General features: G+C 42.8%; 1 protein-coding gene across 1 annotated transcript; it reads right to left on the bottom strand.

Moving 5' to 3' along the window:
- Positions 1–8,606: 8,606 nt before the first annotated feature.
- On the bottom strand, positions 8,607–15,121 carry LOC135508654 (sal-like protein 1). The gene is made up of 3 exons (XM_064928893.1): positions 15,028–15,121; positions 9,471–12,862; positions 8,607–9,032 (listed from the first exon to the last, which is right to left on the bottom strand). The coding sequence occupies exons 1-3, from the start codon at positions 15,098–15,100 to the stop codon at positions 8,607–8,609; spliced, it is 3,891 nt and encodes a 1,296-aa protein (XP_064784965.1). The 5' UTR covers positions 15,101–15,121.
- Positions 15,122–16,680: the final 1,559 nt, after the last annotated feature.

Genomic DNA, 16,680 nt, shown 5'->3' with positions numbered 1-16,680 from the left:
GAGTCGTGCCTGGCCGTGCAGTCATGAGTGAACACGGGAGTACAGGAGGGGACTGAGCACGCACCTGATTTTAAATAATTTGTCAGCATTCTGTTCAAAGTTAGTATTGCCATTAGAGGCCTATCATTCTATTTCTGTTTCATTGGTCTTTTCTGTGCTGACATCATGAAAAAATGACACTGTCCAGACCAGCTGTATTACAGTGGTCTGGACAGTGTCATATAGTGCAACTACCTATGGCCCCTTATCAAAAGTAGTGCACTATATAGGGCATAGGGTATCCTTTGGGACGCAACCACTGACTGTACAACAACTGGATTGGCACACTGTCACCTAAAACCCTCACAAACTTTTACAGATGCACAACTGAGAGCATCCTGTCGGGCTGTATCATCGACTGGTATGGCAACTGCACCGCCCACAACCGCAGGGCTCTCCAGAGGGTGGTGTGGTCTGCACAACGCATTACCGGGGGCAAACTACCTGCCCTCCATGACACCTACAGCACCCGATGTCACAGGAAGGCCAAAAAGATTATTAAGGACAACAGCCAGCCGAGCCACTGCCTGTTCACCTCGCTACCATCCAGAAGGCGAGGTCAGTACAGGTGCATCAAAGCTGGGACCGAGAGACTGAAAAACAGCTTCTATTTCAAGGCCATCAGACTGTTAAACAGCCACCACTAACACAGAGAGACTGCTGCTAACACACAGACTTGAAATCATTGGCCACTTTAATAAATGGATCCTTCGTCATATTATTAATAATGTTTGCATATCTTGCATTACTCATCTCATATGTATATACTGTGTTTTATACCATCTATTGCATCTTGCCTATGCCGCTCTGTCATTGCTCATGCATATATTTACATTTATATATTCTTATTCCATTCCTTCACTAGATTTGGGTGTACTAGGTAGATGTTGTGGAATTGTTAGATTACATCTTAGATATTGCTGCACTGTCAGAACTAGAAGCACAAGCATTTGGCTCCACTCGCAATAACATCTGATAATCATGTGCATGTGACCAATAAGATTTGATTTGATAATGGCAGTTCTTGCTCCTTAATAATGAATTTTGATGCCAAAGCAGAATTATCATCTGACGTTCGTCTCCACTATAGGGGTGAATATGTACATCAGAGTTTTAAGTCCTTAGCCTTGCTGTGTGTACATCAGCCTGCCAGCTTTGGGGCAATTCAGGCCTCAGTCTCACAGTTGATTAATATTTGGTTTCAAACGTGTCACGCCATGATGCATGGTCCCTCTACCAATGCAAATTAAATCTATTAGGAGGTGAATAGCCTCTAGTGAAGATTGTAATGACTGAGCAGTAGATTTGCATATTTATATTATAGGTTACAGATAAAAGGTATAGCTGCAGATAGTAGGAGATGCATGTGTTTGTCATTCACCTTAACTGAACTGGTATTAACCACTTGCTTGGACAACACAGGATTCTTACTAAGATTTTCAGATGGATCCAGTAGGCTATACCCTATCAGGTTTTAATTATTATTATACAGGCATTAAAGAGCAGAATAGGGAGTGAATGGGGATATGTGCTGTATCTCTCTCTCTCTCTCTCTCTCTCTCTCTCTCTCTCTCTCTCTCTCTCTCTCTCTCTCTCTCTCTCTCTCTCTCTCTCTCTCTCTCTCTCTCTCTCTCTCTCTCTCTCTCTCTCACCCCCACCACCCTGCTCAAATCCTCCGTCTCTCCTCTGTGACACAGACACCACAGCAGCACCCAGCTATTACTATTCAGAAAGCACACAGCTCTCTCAATGAATGAAACACCACACTAGGTCTGTGTCCCAAATGGTACTTGATTCCCTGTGTAGCGTACTTCATAGGGCTCTGGTCAAATGTGGTGCACTATACAGGGACTAGGGTGCCATTTGAGGCGCATCCAACGGTTGTTTTTAGGGTTACCCATCTCTCTCAGCAGGATTTTTAAAGGGCTATCTGTCCCTGTCAATCATCAACTTGAAACATTTTTCTAAAACTCTCTAAAACAAGTAATGCACTATATAGGGAATAGAGTGCAATTTGGGACACATCCCATGTATTGGAGGTCAAAGGCCTGCTGGTCAGAATGAAATACTGTCATGTCTTTTGTACATCAACTGGGTCGAAAAGATACAAGATTACTAGAAAACAAACGCAGTCCAGTAGCCCTAGAGGAATGCAGCCCAGGTGCAGACTCTCCTAGCCACAGGCTACCATAATAATGTATTAAAACATATAAGCAGGGGGCTGCTGTGTGTGAAAAAGTGGAGATCAGGTGTTTAGTGAGGATATGAGGTTAAGATGACAGGTGCTGAGTGATATTAGGATAGACAGAGAACTAGCCAACCCTGAGGGAAGGATAACTTATACACCGCTACACCTGATACAATGTCACTCAAAGTAGAGCTTACCCCACTGTATAGGACATACTGAATAAGAAAGGTATTTTGGATGTTGGCTCTCTGTTTTTGGCATATGCCTCAATGCAACATTGAGAGATGAGATATATTGATTGATTTAATACAGGTATGATAAACAGTGAGCTTGTAAAATGAGAGGACAGCTTACAGCAGTGAGAGGAGTGAGGACACAAACAATAGTATTACTGACACACCACTAAATCCATATCTACTAATATCACAGACATGGGCTGTTATCCTATGATGAGGGCAATGGTGTGATTCGTTGATAATGGAAGAAGAAATGATCATACAGTATGACTGATGACAGACGCATCAACACAATGCTATTTGTCACTGTTAACTAACTAAATCCAAACAATGCGCTTTTATGGATTCAGGCAGTGACTGATAATAATAATAATATATCCCATTTAGCAGACGCTTTTGTCCAAAGCGACTTAAAACTACTTTCACATATGGGTGGCCCTAGACTTGAAGCGCCATGCTCTACCGACTGAGCCACACAGGACCCTGATAAATACATACCTGTATAAAATCAAGCAGACTTGAAAGATTATGTTAACGTTAAGTGTCAGTTATGAGGCCCCAGCCCTTACTAATGGACGAGAAATGTCTGGATGGAAGAACAGCTTCATTTATTAAAGATTTCATACATGAGGTTATTTGTAGAAAAATGCAAAGTACAGCTAACAGAAAACATTTACAAAAAAGTAGCCCACCAAGTCATTTTAAATAACTGATTATTATTAGTATGGCATCAACCATCTAGTCATATTTTCAACAAAGCAATACTGTTAAGGCTTCATGAAGCCACAATAAAATTTTATAGACCCTTAATGCCTGTAAAGATGACAGTCACGAGTTGCAGTTCATTTAAAGTGGGGCCTATAACTCTATTCAGATAATAACACAATTCTTGTCATGTTCAAGTTGAGAGGCTATACAGTACTAGGTGACAGAACTAAGCCAGCTATGAGAGTTGAGCTATTAGAAGGTTGACAAATATGTACCAGGCCTAAGCTGCCTGCTGCCAACCTCGCTCTAGAAACACAGGCATAAACAGTGCCGGCCCGGCCGGGTCACCATGAAACAGTTGACCCATGCAAGTTTATGATCAGAAATGATCTGTGCAATAGGCACGTCAGATAGACACAAAAGCATAAGAACAATGTTGACAACGCTCTGGTTCGGGGAAGGGGGGGTGGTAGATTTTCACCCTGCCGGAGATTTGGCAGGTCTTCTGTTATTGAATATTTCCATTGTCACTGCAACAAAAGTGTGATGATCACTGTTCAAAAGCTTACAAAGGAAATGCCATCTTGCAAACAGCATGCTGACCTCTGCAGTTTTGAAGTGAAATATGCAATGATTAGAAAGGCACGTTTGTTTTCCTGCGATGAGTTTAAAAAGTTCACTGTTGGGTTCATTGTGTGCCGCTTCTGAAACCCCAACCTGCCTTACTCCTCTGTCTGTTCCACTTCAATGTATTCTGAAAAACACTGAAAATATTTTTAAAAATCCACTGGAAACCTGGACAGATATATAATCATTTTGTAATGTATTCTGACACTCCAGTCCAGAGTATTCTATGGTTCTATTGTGGAACGAGTCAACACCAACGACATTATTCCACTGTGAAGCACATACACTCACTCACTCACTCACACCCACACAAACCATTCATTTGTAAGATTGATATCACCAGAGATATTTTCTGCGGTGTCAGACTCACATTCAGAAGATTATAAAATGTGAACTAGTTAACCAACTGTTTCGACTTTATCTGTTATTTATTGGCAAGTCAAGGGCAAACTCAGTCTGATGATCAATACATATTGTTGAAAACCTTTCAGCTTGCCAGTATCTAATTTCTCAGAAAGAGAACATCAAAATTCTCCAAATTTTAACATGGCTTATGACTAAGTTATATATCAAGTGATAACACACTTGAACAAATGTGTGTGTGTCCGCATGCGTGTGACTGATTTATCTCTGTCTCTATCAGATATATATCTTTGAAAAGCTTCAGACCAACTGGCCTTTGTTTAGGGCTCTGTGATGGTTCATTCCAGTTGATTACTCATGTTCTAATGCTAATGACAGGCTGGTTTAAGGTTTCAGTCCTGTCAGCTGGTCAGTGGGACTGTGACATATGTGCAATAGGTTGTGACAGTGGCACAGGGACCATGTCTCTTTCACAGGAGATTTGATATGTGGGATGAATGTGGTTACTGTCAATGGACATATTAGTGGCCATTATTAGTCAGAGGTGTTGTGCATTTCGTTCAGCTTTTCACTGGGCTCCTGCTACAGCCATACAGGCTGCATAGATGACTCAATGGGGTAGTGTTTCACAACCAGCGGGAAGTCAGACTGGTGGTGCATTTTATAACAGGTTTACTCCCTAGTGTAGAACAGGAGACAACAGTCCTGGCTCAAATCTACATTTGGTGAGTTATTGTATCAACATGAACATATTCAAACAGAAAACGTTCAGAATTTATTGAAAATGTGAAATTAAACTTGCAGCAATGTTTGAAAAACCAAAGCCATAATACGGTCATTGGTCTTCGTTTAAATACTGACAAATTGACAATATGATAGCAAGACAATGTTGAGTCCAGGTGTCAAGATAACCACACATAATATCCTGAGGTGATCCCGAGTGACTGACATCGCATTGTCTCCAATTTAACAGTGACACTGTGTAGCACACAACAGGAAAGACAACAAGTCTCTTTGAAAATTCATCTGCTTTAGGGCAGCATGTCTGCATTAGCTGTTACCTGGAAAGTGATATGTCATATCAAATGAACACAGAGTATCTTCAGCAGAGGGCATCAGATGCGGGTGTGCAAGCACACACACACACACACCTGAATTCTGAATGTGGTGACCATACACCTCAGGACAGAAACAGGGGCATCTAGAAGGACAATAATTCAAAGCTATATCCCATCTCAATCTCAAAAATGTTAATTTGAGGTGCAGCTTTACCGTTAACCTGTATATCAATTGTTACTGAAAAGTGGTATTGCGATACGTGTCCACAGCATATCATAGAATAGGATTCTACAACCACTGAGGTACAGAAGTTGTGAAATAATATTGTTCTATAATGGTCACTCATTTTCTGAAAACCAATGGCAAAGTGATTTACAATATATTACAGCACCTTAAGTAACAGTTTACAGTTAATCTACATGTACAATATATGTTGCCTCCTTATTTTATGTTGAACATCATTATTACATACTATTCATATGTTGTTGTTTTGAGAAATATCAAACAAACACGAATTACAATAGAACATTGATATTGACACACATAAATGATCTATCCATGTATTTTACATAGATATGACAATATACTATATGTTACAAGTTGAATTCCTCTTCAATAACATCAATACCTCAATGATTAAAAAAAAACATAATTACAGATTATAGGATTTTAATTTGATCACCCTTTTGTTGCCAAGAATTCTCCTGCTCAGCAGGAAACACAAACTTGTAGTGTATTCAAGGTTTTATAAAGCGCTTCTAAAGTTTGTAATTTCCACTTTAAAATGTGAGACTTTTAAAAAACGTTTTATTTAATTTATTTAACCTTTATTTAACTCGGCAAGTCAGTTAAAAATCTAAATCAAAATCACTACATAAAGAGAGACCTAAGACAACAACATAGCATGGCAGCAACACATGACAACACAGCATGGTAGCAACACAACATGACAACAACATGGTAGCAGCACAATATGGCAGCAGCACAGTTTACAAACATAGAGACAACAATACATCACGCAAAGCAGCCACAACTGTTAGTAGGAGTGTCCATGACTTGAGTCTGAATGAAAAGATTGAGATAAAACTGTCCAGTTTGAGTGTTTGTTGCAGCTTGTTCCAGTCGCTAGCTGCAGTGAACTGAAAAGACGAGCGACCCAGGGATGTGTGTGCTTTGGGGACCTTTTAACAGTATGTGACTGGCAGAACGGGTGTTGTATATTGAGGATGAGGGCTGCAGTAGATGTCTCAGATAGGGGGGAGTGAGGCCTAAGAGGGTTTTATAAATAAGCATCAACCAGTGGGACTTGCGAAGGGTATACAGAGATGACCAGTTTACAGAAGAGTAAAGAGTGCAGTGATGTGTCCCATAAGGAGCATTGGTGGCAAATCTGATGGCCAAATGGTAAAGAACATCTAGCCGCTCGAGAGCACCCTTACCTGCCGATCTATAAATTATGTCTCCGTAATCTAGCATGGGTAGGATGGTCATCTGAATCAGGGTTAGTTTGACAGCTTGGGTGAAAGAGGAGAGATTACGATAGAGGAAACCAAGTCTAGATTTAACTTTAGTCTGCAGCTTTGATATGTGCTGAGAGAAGGACATTGTACCATCTAGCCATACTCCCAAGTACTTGTATGAGGTGATACCTCAAGCTCTAAACCCTCAGCAGTAGTAATCACACCTTTGGGGAGAGGGGCATTCTTCTTACCAAACCACATGACCTTTGTTTTGGCGGTGTTCAGAACAAGGTTAAGGGTAGAGAAAGCTTGTTCGACACTAAGACATCTTTGTTGTGGAGCGCTTAACACAAAATACGGGGAGGGGCCAGCTGAGTATAATACTCTATCATCTGCATATAAATGGATGAGAGAGCTTCCTACTGCCTGAGCTATGTTGTTGATGTAAATTGAGAAGAGCGTGGGGCCTAGGATCGAGCTTTGGGGTACACCCTTGGTGACAGGCAGTGGCTGAGACAGCAGATGTTCTGACTTTATACACTGCATTCTTTGAGAGAGGTAGTTAGCAAACCAGGCTAAAGACCCGTCAGAGACACCAATACTCATTAGCCGGCCCACAAGAATTGAATGGTCTACCGTATCAAAAGCTTTGGCCAAGTCAATAGCAGCACAACATTGCTTAGAATCAAGGGCAATGGTGACATCATTGTAGATCTTTAATTAATAAATCCTGATGGGGCTACAGGTTCCCAACTGGGAACACCCCCCCCCTTCAGCCCAAACGGTGGCGCAGGGAAAGCAAAAATATTCTTAAAAATATTTAACCTCCACACATTAACAAGTCCAATAGCTTAAATGAAAGATAAACACCTTGTTCATCTACCCAGCATGTCAGAATTTTAAAATGTTTTACAGCGAAAACATAGCACATATTTATGTTAAACCACCTTAAGGTAGCAGTGACACATCCATAACTTGAGCGGAAACCAGATTGTATACCAGAGAAAAGACTATAGACACCAAGAAAGCCAGTCAGTTGATTATTGCCAAGTTTTTCCAACACTTTTGATAAACAGGGCAAAATAGAAATAGGCTTATAACAGTTAGGATCAGCTTGATCTCCCCTCTAAATAAAAGATGAACCGTGGCTGCCTTCCAAGCAATGGGAACCTCCACAGAGAGGAGAGGCAGGTTAAAAAGGTCAGAGATAGGCTTGGCGATTATAGGTGCAGCAACCTTAAAGAAGAAAGGGTCTAAACCATCTACACCCAGATGTTTTTGGGGGTCAAGTTTAAGGAGCTCCTTTAGCACCTTGGACTCAGTGACCGCCTGCAGGCAGAAGCTTTGTAGCGGGCGGGGGGAAAAAGAGGGAGGAGCATCGGGGCTAGTCACATTAGAAGGGGTGGGAGATGAGGAAATGTTGAAAGGCGAAGGAGTCATGGCTGAGTCAAATATGAATCCTAACTTGTCTTCATCCCATTGCTTGAGGATTTGGTCAGGTTGTTTAAGCATGTCCCAGGTCACCTAGCAGGACAAATGCAGACTTAGTGTAAGGGGCCAGGAGAGAGCTTAGGCCAGGTAGGGTACAGGCCGGTGCTGATGAAGGTTGATAACACCAAGCAACAGTTAACGAAGAGCTATTTGAACGTTTTTGCCCTATCAACCCCTACAAAAATGTCCATGAATTATAATCCACATTTCCTGTTGCTGCAGGAAGCAAACTGGCTCAAATTAAGACCCTACATCTGTACACAACCAGTAGGCTACTCTACCCATGTGAATAGGTAATAAAAATTGAGTCCAACTCTAATAAGCACACTGAAAATCAGAGAGACTTTCCTAGCCACTTGACTCCAAATAAGGTTAAAGAACTCTGTTTATTCCAACATCGCAGTTAATTTCCTCCTAAGATAATATTCAGACTCTTTAATTTGTAATCATTTCCTTCCTCTCTTCTATCAAACGAGTAAAACAGAAGTGAGTCGCTCTTTTGGTATCATCTTTTCCAGGCAGCGCAAGAGCAGCATTGTGTTCTGTATGGTGAAATTTGTCCCGACCAACATTTACGCCCCCTATGGGTGAGCTGGCCCCGTGCCCGATTGGTCCAGAGAGGTGAGGCCCACCTCCGACTGAGATATCATTGGTCCTCATGGCCAAGTTCTTAGAGAAGGAGTTTGTACAGTGGTTCCAGATAGAAAAGGAGTCTCCATTACTGGACCTAATGTCTGGCCTCTGGGGAGGCTCTGGTAGCTTCACATGATGAGTTCCCATAAACATCAATGGTCCGTCCACAGACAGTCTGCGTCCTCGCCTGATGGGGGTGCTACACCACATGTGAGTTCCCATATGGACCTACATGGGGAAGAGAGCAATGGTGAGTCACACTCCTTTTATGAAGACAAATGGTTCGATATACTACATTTCTCGTGGACAGAGTACGTAACATAAATGGTATCGTAACATCTGTCAGAAGACTAACAAGCAACAGTTGTTCCGGTGAACTGGTTTTTCGCCACTGATTAGTTGGAAAAATAAAGATTTTGCAGGTGTGAGAATCTTTTGAAATTCAGAACGGGAGGGGACATTTGGCCCATAGACTTGAATCGAGTAACTGGCGCAAGATTTCCGTTCTGGGTTTTCGAAATTATATATACTGAATTAATGAAGAAAGAAAAAAAGCTGCACTTGGCATGATTTTATATCAAGTGTCCATCTCTTTCACAGTTTTCACATTTTGTTTCTTGACAATCTCTCTAAACCCTATCTCATAAGTGTAAAAGTGGAATGTACCTTCAGATTTCCTTTGGTGGTGAATGCCCGACCACAGACAGTGCAGGCAAATGGCTTCTCCCCAGTGTGAGTCCTCTCGTGGATTTGCAGGGCACTAGTAGAAGAGAAGGTTTTCCCACAAGTGTGGCAGTAATGCTGCTTGGGAGTCCGTCGAGGTGGCAGGGTGGCAAGCGCTGGGGAGGAAGAGGCAGAGGACGTCCTCAGATGCAAACTGCCTAGAAGATCCCTTGGTACCCCATAGCGGGCACTACCCAGGAATCTGTTCACTTCTGTCTTGATTATTTGGGTGCTCAGGGGATGTACAGAGTTGTCGGGGCATGAGGCAATGCTGGGAGTGGTGGGCTCAAACAACTTGGATGGCAGGTCCCTCATCTGATGTGTTAGCATGTGCTGCTTGAGGTTCCCCTTGGTGGAAAACCCTCTGTTGCAAGATGTACAAATAAATGGTCTCTCCCTGGTATGGCTTCGATAATGGATGTCCAAGGCACTTTGGCAGGCAAAGGTCTTCCCACAAATATCACATTCAGTGTTCTTGAATATGCCTAGTTGTTCACGGAAAGTGTAGACCGTGTTAGTGGGATCCTTCAGTGGGTTTAAAGATTTTAGATGGTCAAGGGACACCAGTGGACTAGTGCCAGTGAACTGCAAAAGGTTTGGATTGATATGTGCCTGAGATAAAGCTTTCTGGTACATTTCCTCAAAGCTTGTGGGGCTAGAACATACTGGAACACCCTTGCTTTGGGAAAGAGACTGCTTGTCAGTGGTATTCTCAGAAACTGCAAGGCTCCCACCACTTTGATCACCTCCAAGAGATGACGAGTCATAGACCTTCATCTTAAACCCGTTGACCTGCTTCTCCGCCACTGGCCCATGATAGTTAGTTGTCCTTTCGTGATCAGAGGAGCCTGCTCCTGTACTATCAGATGGAGAGGAAAACATGCTGCTGGACGAGGAGTTATTAAACCTAGACATGCCTGCGATCTCACTGTCATTGAAGTCTAAATCATCAGAAGGGTTCTCCAACTTTTCTAATTTCGTCTCATCTACTGAACCTCCATCAGACTCCATTGACATTGGGTGGTTCTGTTCAAAGAGAGAGGTGTTGGGAATCTGGCAACCCATATGCATACGGATGTGCTGCTGAAGGACAACAGCGTTAGTGAACTTCCTCTGGCAGATAGGGCAGGAGTGGTGGATCCTCAGTGGCGGTGTGGTGCGATGAACCGCATGGTGCGTCTTCAGGTTCCCTTTGGTGGAGAAAGCCCGTCCACACACTTTACATCTGAAGGGCCGCTCTCCTGTGTGGGTGCGGTAGTGCATCTTGAGGGCGCTCTGACAACTGAGTATGCGGTTGCAAATGACACACTCATTGGGGTCTGTCACCTTCTTGTCAATGTTCTCAACCAGCTGCTGGAGTTTCAAGGTCTCTGATGTCTGCATGGGATCAAGGACTCCTCCTCTGAAGGGATGTTTGGTCTTGAACTGCTCCAACTTGATGGGATTTGTGCTGATGGAAGTGACATTGACGGATACATAGTCAGCTGATCTTTCTGTTGTGGAGCTCATCTTCGAGCTAAAGGTCAAGGGAGGTATAACGTTGTCTGTTTTCAGATTCATGGTGTGGAACTTTGGAACTTTTCCAGCCTCTATCAAGTCTACACTCTTTACTGCACTAGATGAATCACGTACAACTGGACTGGAATATGCAGTTATTGAAACAGGCTGCTCCTCTTTCTTGATGAGAAAGGGTAAGTTGGGTGATCCAGATTGGAGCAACAGGCCTACAGAAGTAGTGGCTAGGGATGGTTTAGTATCCTGCCAGCATGTAACTGTTTTTTCTGGTGGTATAGACATGCCATAAGGGATTCCTGTGCTGGTTGGGATGTTGTCCAGGTGTTCTGGAACAGGGTAAGGGTTCATTTGGATATGGGGGAACCTCCCTTTGTGCCGCTGGAAGTGTACCTTCAAGTTCCCACGGGTGGAGAAACGATTACCGCAGATGTTGCACTTGTATGGCCTCTCCCCAGTGTGGGATCGCAAATGGATCTGTAAGGCACTGTCACTCCCAAAAACCTTAGCGCAAAACCTGCATTTATGTTTAAAGAAGGCCTCTTTGGAAGAGCTTTTGGGTTCGAAAGAAGTCACATTGGATGGTTTTCCTTTCCTTTGTCCGGCTAGCGCCTTTAAGGCATTCAGGTCCTGCACAATTGTGCCAATGCTTGGTCCAGCGCTAGAGAGTGTTTGATTGCTGGGTGGTGGCTGAGGTAGACTTGGTGTATTTGATCGGTTTAGCAAGCTACCTGTGCCAAGTGCCGGTGAGTTCCTTATGGTTTGGGCTGAAAAATTTAGTTGAGGGTACAGACCGCTAGCATGAGTGTACTTCTTTCTAGAGTGGGGCTTGCTAACTGCTGAAGCTATGTGTTTACGTATACTTTGCAAGGGTTCAGCGCTAGAGTGTACAATACTCCTTCCAAAGGGGCTCTGTGGTAATTGTACTTTTGCTGTTAATCGTTTAAAGTGTCCGATGCTGGCAGACTGGCTGGCGAGACTCTGGGCTAACCCAGCAGCTGCAGCTAACTGCTGGGAGAGATGGGAACTGAGGGTTGTCAACTGGCTGCCCTGCGTTGATGCTAGACTAACCTGAGGGCAGCTGATGGGTGTTTGTGTTTGTGTTTGTGTCTCTGATACCTCAGACCTCTGGGAAGCAAATAGTAAGACCTGGTGATGAATCTGATCAATCAGCTGCAGCTGGTGAATCTGATGCAGCTGCAAGACCAGGAGTTGTTCCATCAGAGAAGAGACAGCCATCTTACCGCTGCCACTGCTGCCGGTGTCCGATTGGCTCTGCTGGGGAAACTGGGCCACTGCCACTTTAGTGCTTTCTAGGTTTTCAATGATGACATTGCTGTTGAACCATGAGAATGTCCCCTGAAGTTCCAACAGATCACTGCCAGGTTGAGGTAGTGAAATTGGGAGAACTGAGGTACATGAAACAATGTCAGTCTTGCTGTTAGTACTACTTTTCCGGCTGTTACTGATGCTACTGGGGCTATCTAGCCGGCAATGGCTATTTTTAGTTCTTGAAACATTCATGGATTCTTCCTTCACTTCTGACTTTTCCTCCGACAGATCGCCGCACTCCTCCATTTCAGAGTTGTTGACTGTTTCGCCTGGTTCCACTGCTTTACGAGGCGACAAGGCTAGATGGAATATTTCAGCAGACGACACTGGATCTTCATTATCATTGACGATCAGGACTAAATGATTGGGAGAGCAATCCCTAACATGTAGTTCCAGATCTGATAGTTCAACAAACGCAGCACAGCATCTGCTGCAGACATGAGTACAAGAGACCAAAATGGGGGGAGTCGCTAAACTGTCATGGGTGCCCCCTGAAACAGACAAGAAGGAGGTAAAGGTTATTTATATATATACAGTACCAGTAAAACATTTGGACACACCTACTCATTCAAGGGTTTTTCTTTATTTGTACTATTTTCTACATTGTAGAATAAGTAACCTAAAAGTGTTAAACACATTTTTTTTAAAGTTGCCACCCTTTGCCTTGATGACAGCTTCACACACTTTTGGCATTCTTCATGAGGAATGCTTTGCCAACAGTCTTGAAGGAGTTCCCACATATGCTGAGCACTTGTTGGCTGCTTTTCTTTCACTCTGCGGTCCAACTCATCCCCAACCATCTCAATTGGGTTGAGGTCGGGTGATTGTGGAGGCCAGGTCATCTGATGCAGCACTCCATCACTCTCATTCTTGGTCAAATAGCCCATACACAGCCTGGAGGTGTGTTGGGTCATTGTCCTGTTGAAAATCAAATGATAGTCCCACTAAGCACAAACCAGATGGGATGGTGTATCGCTGCAGAATGCTGTGGTAGCCATGCTGGTTAGGTGTGCCTTGAATTCTAAATAAATCCCAGACAGTGTCACCATTAAAGCACCCCCACACCATCAAACCTCCTCCTCCATGCTTCACGGTGGGAGCCACCCATGCGGAGATCATCCGTTCACTTACTCTGCATCTTACAAAGACTCGACCGCTGGACTCATCAGACCAAAGGACAGATTTCCACCAGTCTAATGTCCATTGCTCGTGTTTCTTGGCCCAAGGAAGTCTCTTCTTCTTATTGGTGTCCTTTTAGTGGTAGTTTCTTTGCAGCAATTTGACCATGATGGCCTGATTCACGCATTCTCCTTTGAACAGTTGATGTTGAGATGTGTCTGTTACTTGAACTCTGTGAAGCATTTATTTGGGCTGCAATTTCTGAGGCTGGTAACTCGAATTCACTTATCCTCTGCAGCAGAGGTAACTCTGGGTTTTCCTTTCCTGTGGCGGTCCTCATGAGAGCCAGTGTCATCATAGACCTTGACGGTTTTGCGACTGCACTTGAAGAAGCGTTCAAAGTTCTTGAAATTTTTCGCATTGACTGACCTTCATGTCTTAAAGTAATGATGGACTGTCGTTTCTCTTCAATTATTTGAGCTGTTCTTGCCAAAATATGGACTTGGTCTTTTACCAAATAGGACTATCTTCTGTATACCACCCCTACCTTGTCACAACACAACTGACTGTCTCAAACGCATTAAGAAGGAATGAAATTCCACAAATTAACTTTTAACAAGACACACCTGTTAATTGAAATGCATTCCAGGTGACTACCTCATGAAGCTGGTTGAGAGAATGCCAAGAAGTGTGCAAAGCTATCATCAAGGCAAAGGGTGGATACTTTGAAGAATCTCAAATATAAAATATATTTTGATTAGTTTAACACTTTTTTGCTTACTGCGTGATTCCATATGTGCTATTTCATAGTTTTGATATCTTCACTATTATTCTACATTGTAGAAAATAGCAAAAATAAAGAAAAACCCTGGAATGAGTAGGTGTGTCCAAACTTTTGACTGGTACTGTATATTTGAGAAATTACATTTACTTTTGATACTTAAGTATATTTAAACCAAATAATTTTAGAGTCAAGTAGGATTTTACTGGGTGACTTTCACTTTTACTTGAGTCATTTTCTATTAAGGTATCTTTACTTTTACTCAAGTATGACAATTGGGTACTTTTTCCACCAATAAATAGTACTGCAATTTCTAAATAAACTAATACGTTAAATGCAATGAATTATTGACTATAAAAAAATATGTATTACCTATTTAGCCAGAAATAGTAGAAAGTGTTAACTCGTAATTTATGACTACATAATTTCTGTTCAATTGAAAGGGGCAGACACACAGATTTCATGTCTGACATGAAAATTGAATTGTGATGACTGTTTTTGAGACATTATTAGTAATAAAATGAAGGCTATGGACAATTAGACTAACAATAATATTTGACATTTAAAAAAAATGAAGCCTCCATTGTCAATCATCACACAATGAAAAAAGTAATCATTTGCAACTTCTGTAAACCTAAAATTGCCCTAAACCTAGTACATAATTGCACACAACTATTAAATTATCTTCATATCATTTTCAATTGCATCATATGTTCCCTTATAACCATTTAGCCTACAGTTTCGTCCCAAACTTACCAATGCGTTCCGATAAAGCCAAATTATGATCCGACTGTACATGTTGAGGCTTTGCTTGTTTCCTGCGCGACATGATGATGTCCCAGTTCCACACATCAATTCAGACAGAAGAGAAAATGTCAAAAGAAATATGCTTCGGAAGTTCGGAGTTATGGAAGCTGAATCCATTCATACAGTTTGTTGTGTTCAATGAACTCTGTAGTAGTTATTGCCAGCTGACAGAGCGCGCACCACCGTTTTCTCTTTCGTGGAGGAGACGGCACTTGACAGCGCGCGCAGAGTTGACGACGCGCGCACATTTACAGTTTATGTCAAGGCAATCCGCTGTGGGTAGTGTCCATTATCCAACTGTCCAATCCTTGGAAAAAGTTAATAAACATGTTTTGAAATGTAACAAACGTCACCGTTTTATTGAAATGATGTTGATAATACTGAAATGTATATCTTACATTCAATTAAATCACTTGAAACTCGAAAAGCTCATAAGAAGTACTTAAAAATAAGTTATTGTGTTCAAATCAAATTTATTTATATAGCCCTTCGTACATCAGCTGATATCTCAAAGTGCTGTACAGAAACCCAGCCTAAAAACCCAAACAGCAAGCAATACAGGTGTAGAAGCACGGTGGCTAGGGAAAAGTCCCTGGAAAGGCCAAAACCTAGGAAGAAACCTAGAGAGGAACCAGGCTATGAGGGGTGGCCAGTCCTCTTCTGGCTGTGCCAGGTGGAGATTATAACAGAACATGGCCAAGATGTTCAAATGTTCATAAATGACCAGCATGGTCAAATAATAATAATCACAGTAGTTGTCGAGGGTACAGCAAGTCAGCACCTCAGGAGTAAATGTCAGTTGGCTTTTCATAGCCGATCATTAAGAGTATCTCCACCACTCCTGCTGTCTCTAGAGAGTTGAAAACAGCAGGTCTGGGACAGGTAGCACGTCCGGTGAACAGGGCAGGATTCCATAGCCGCAGGCAGAACAGTTGAAACTGGAAGAGCAGCACGGGCAGGTGGACTGGGGACAGCAAGGAGTCCTCATGCCAGGCAGACCTGAGGCATGGTCATAGGGCTCAGGTCCTCCGGGAGAGAGAAAGAAAGAAAGAAAGAAAGAAAGAAAGAAAGAAAGAAAGAAAGAGAGAAAAAAAGAGAGAAAGAAAGAGAGAATTAGAGAGAGCATACTTAAATTCACACAGGACAACGGATAAGACAGGAGAAATACTCCAGATATAACAAACTGAACCTAGCCCCCCGACACAAACTACTGCAGCATAAATACTGGAGGCTGAGACAGGAGGGGTCAGGAGACACTGTGGCCCCATCCGATGATACCCCCAGACAGGGCAAAACAGGAAGGATATAACCCCACCCACTTTACCAAAGCACAGCCCGCACACCACTAGAGGGATATCTTCAACCACCAACTTACCATCCTGAGACAAGGCCGAGTATAGCCCACAAAGATCTCCGCCACGGCACAACCCAAGGGGGGACGCCAAATCAGACAGGAAAATCACATCAGTGACTCAACCCACTCAAGTGACGCACCCCTCCTAGGGACGGCATGAAAGAGCACCAGTAAGCCAGTGACTCAGCCCCTGTAATAGGGTTAGAGGCAGAGAATCCCAGTGGAAAGAGGGGAACCGGCCAGGCAGA

Source organism: Oncorhynchus masou, chromosome 22 (assembly GCF_036934945.1).
Source record: "Oncorhynchus masou masou isolate Uvic2021 chromosome 22, UVic_Omas_1.1, whole genome shotgun sequence".
Taxonomy (NCBI): Eukaryota; Metazoa; Chordata; class Actinopteri; order Salmoniformes; family Salmonidae; genus Oncorhynchus; species Oncorhynchus masou.
This window is presented reverse-complemented; position numbering and strand designations above follow the sequence as displayed.

What these genes read in the sequence shown, in the direction of transcription:
- LOC135508654 (XM_064928893.1), bottom strand. Translation starts at nt 15,100, where the DNA reads ATGTCGCGCAGGAAACAAGCAAAGCCTCAACATGTACAGTCGGATCAT. An exon ending in GGCTTTATCGGAACGCATTG is followed by an intron (nt 12,863 to 15,027) that starts GTAAGTTTGGGA and finishes TGTCTGTTTCAG; the next exon opens with GGGGCACCCATGACAGTTTA. An exon ending in CCACCAAAGGAAATCTGAAG is followed by an intron (nt 9,033 to 9,470) that starts GTACATTCCACT and finishes TTCCCCATGTAG; the next exon opens with GTCCATATGGGAACTCACAT.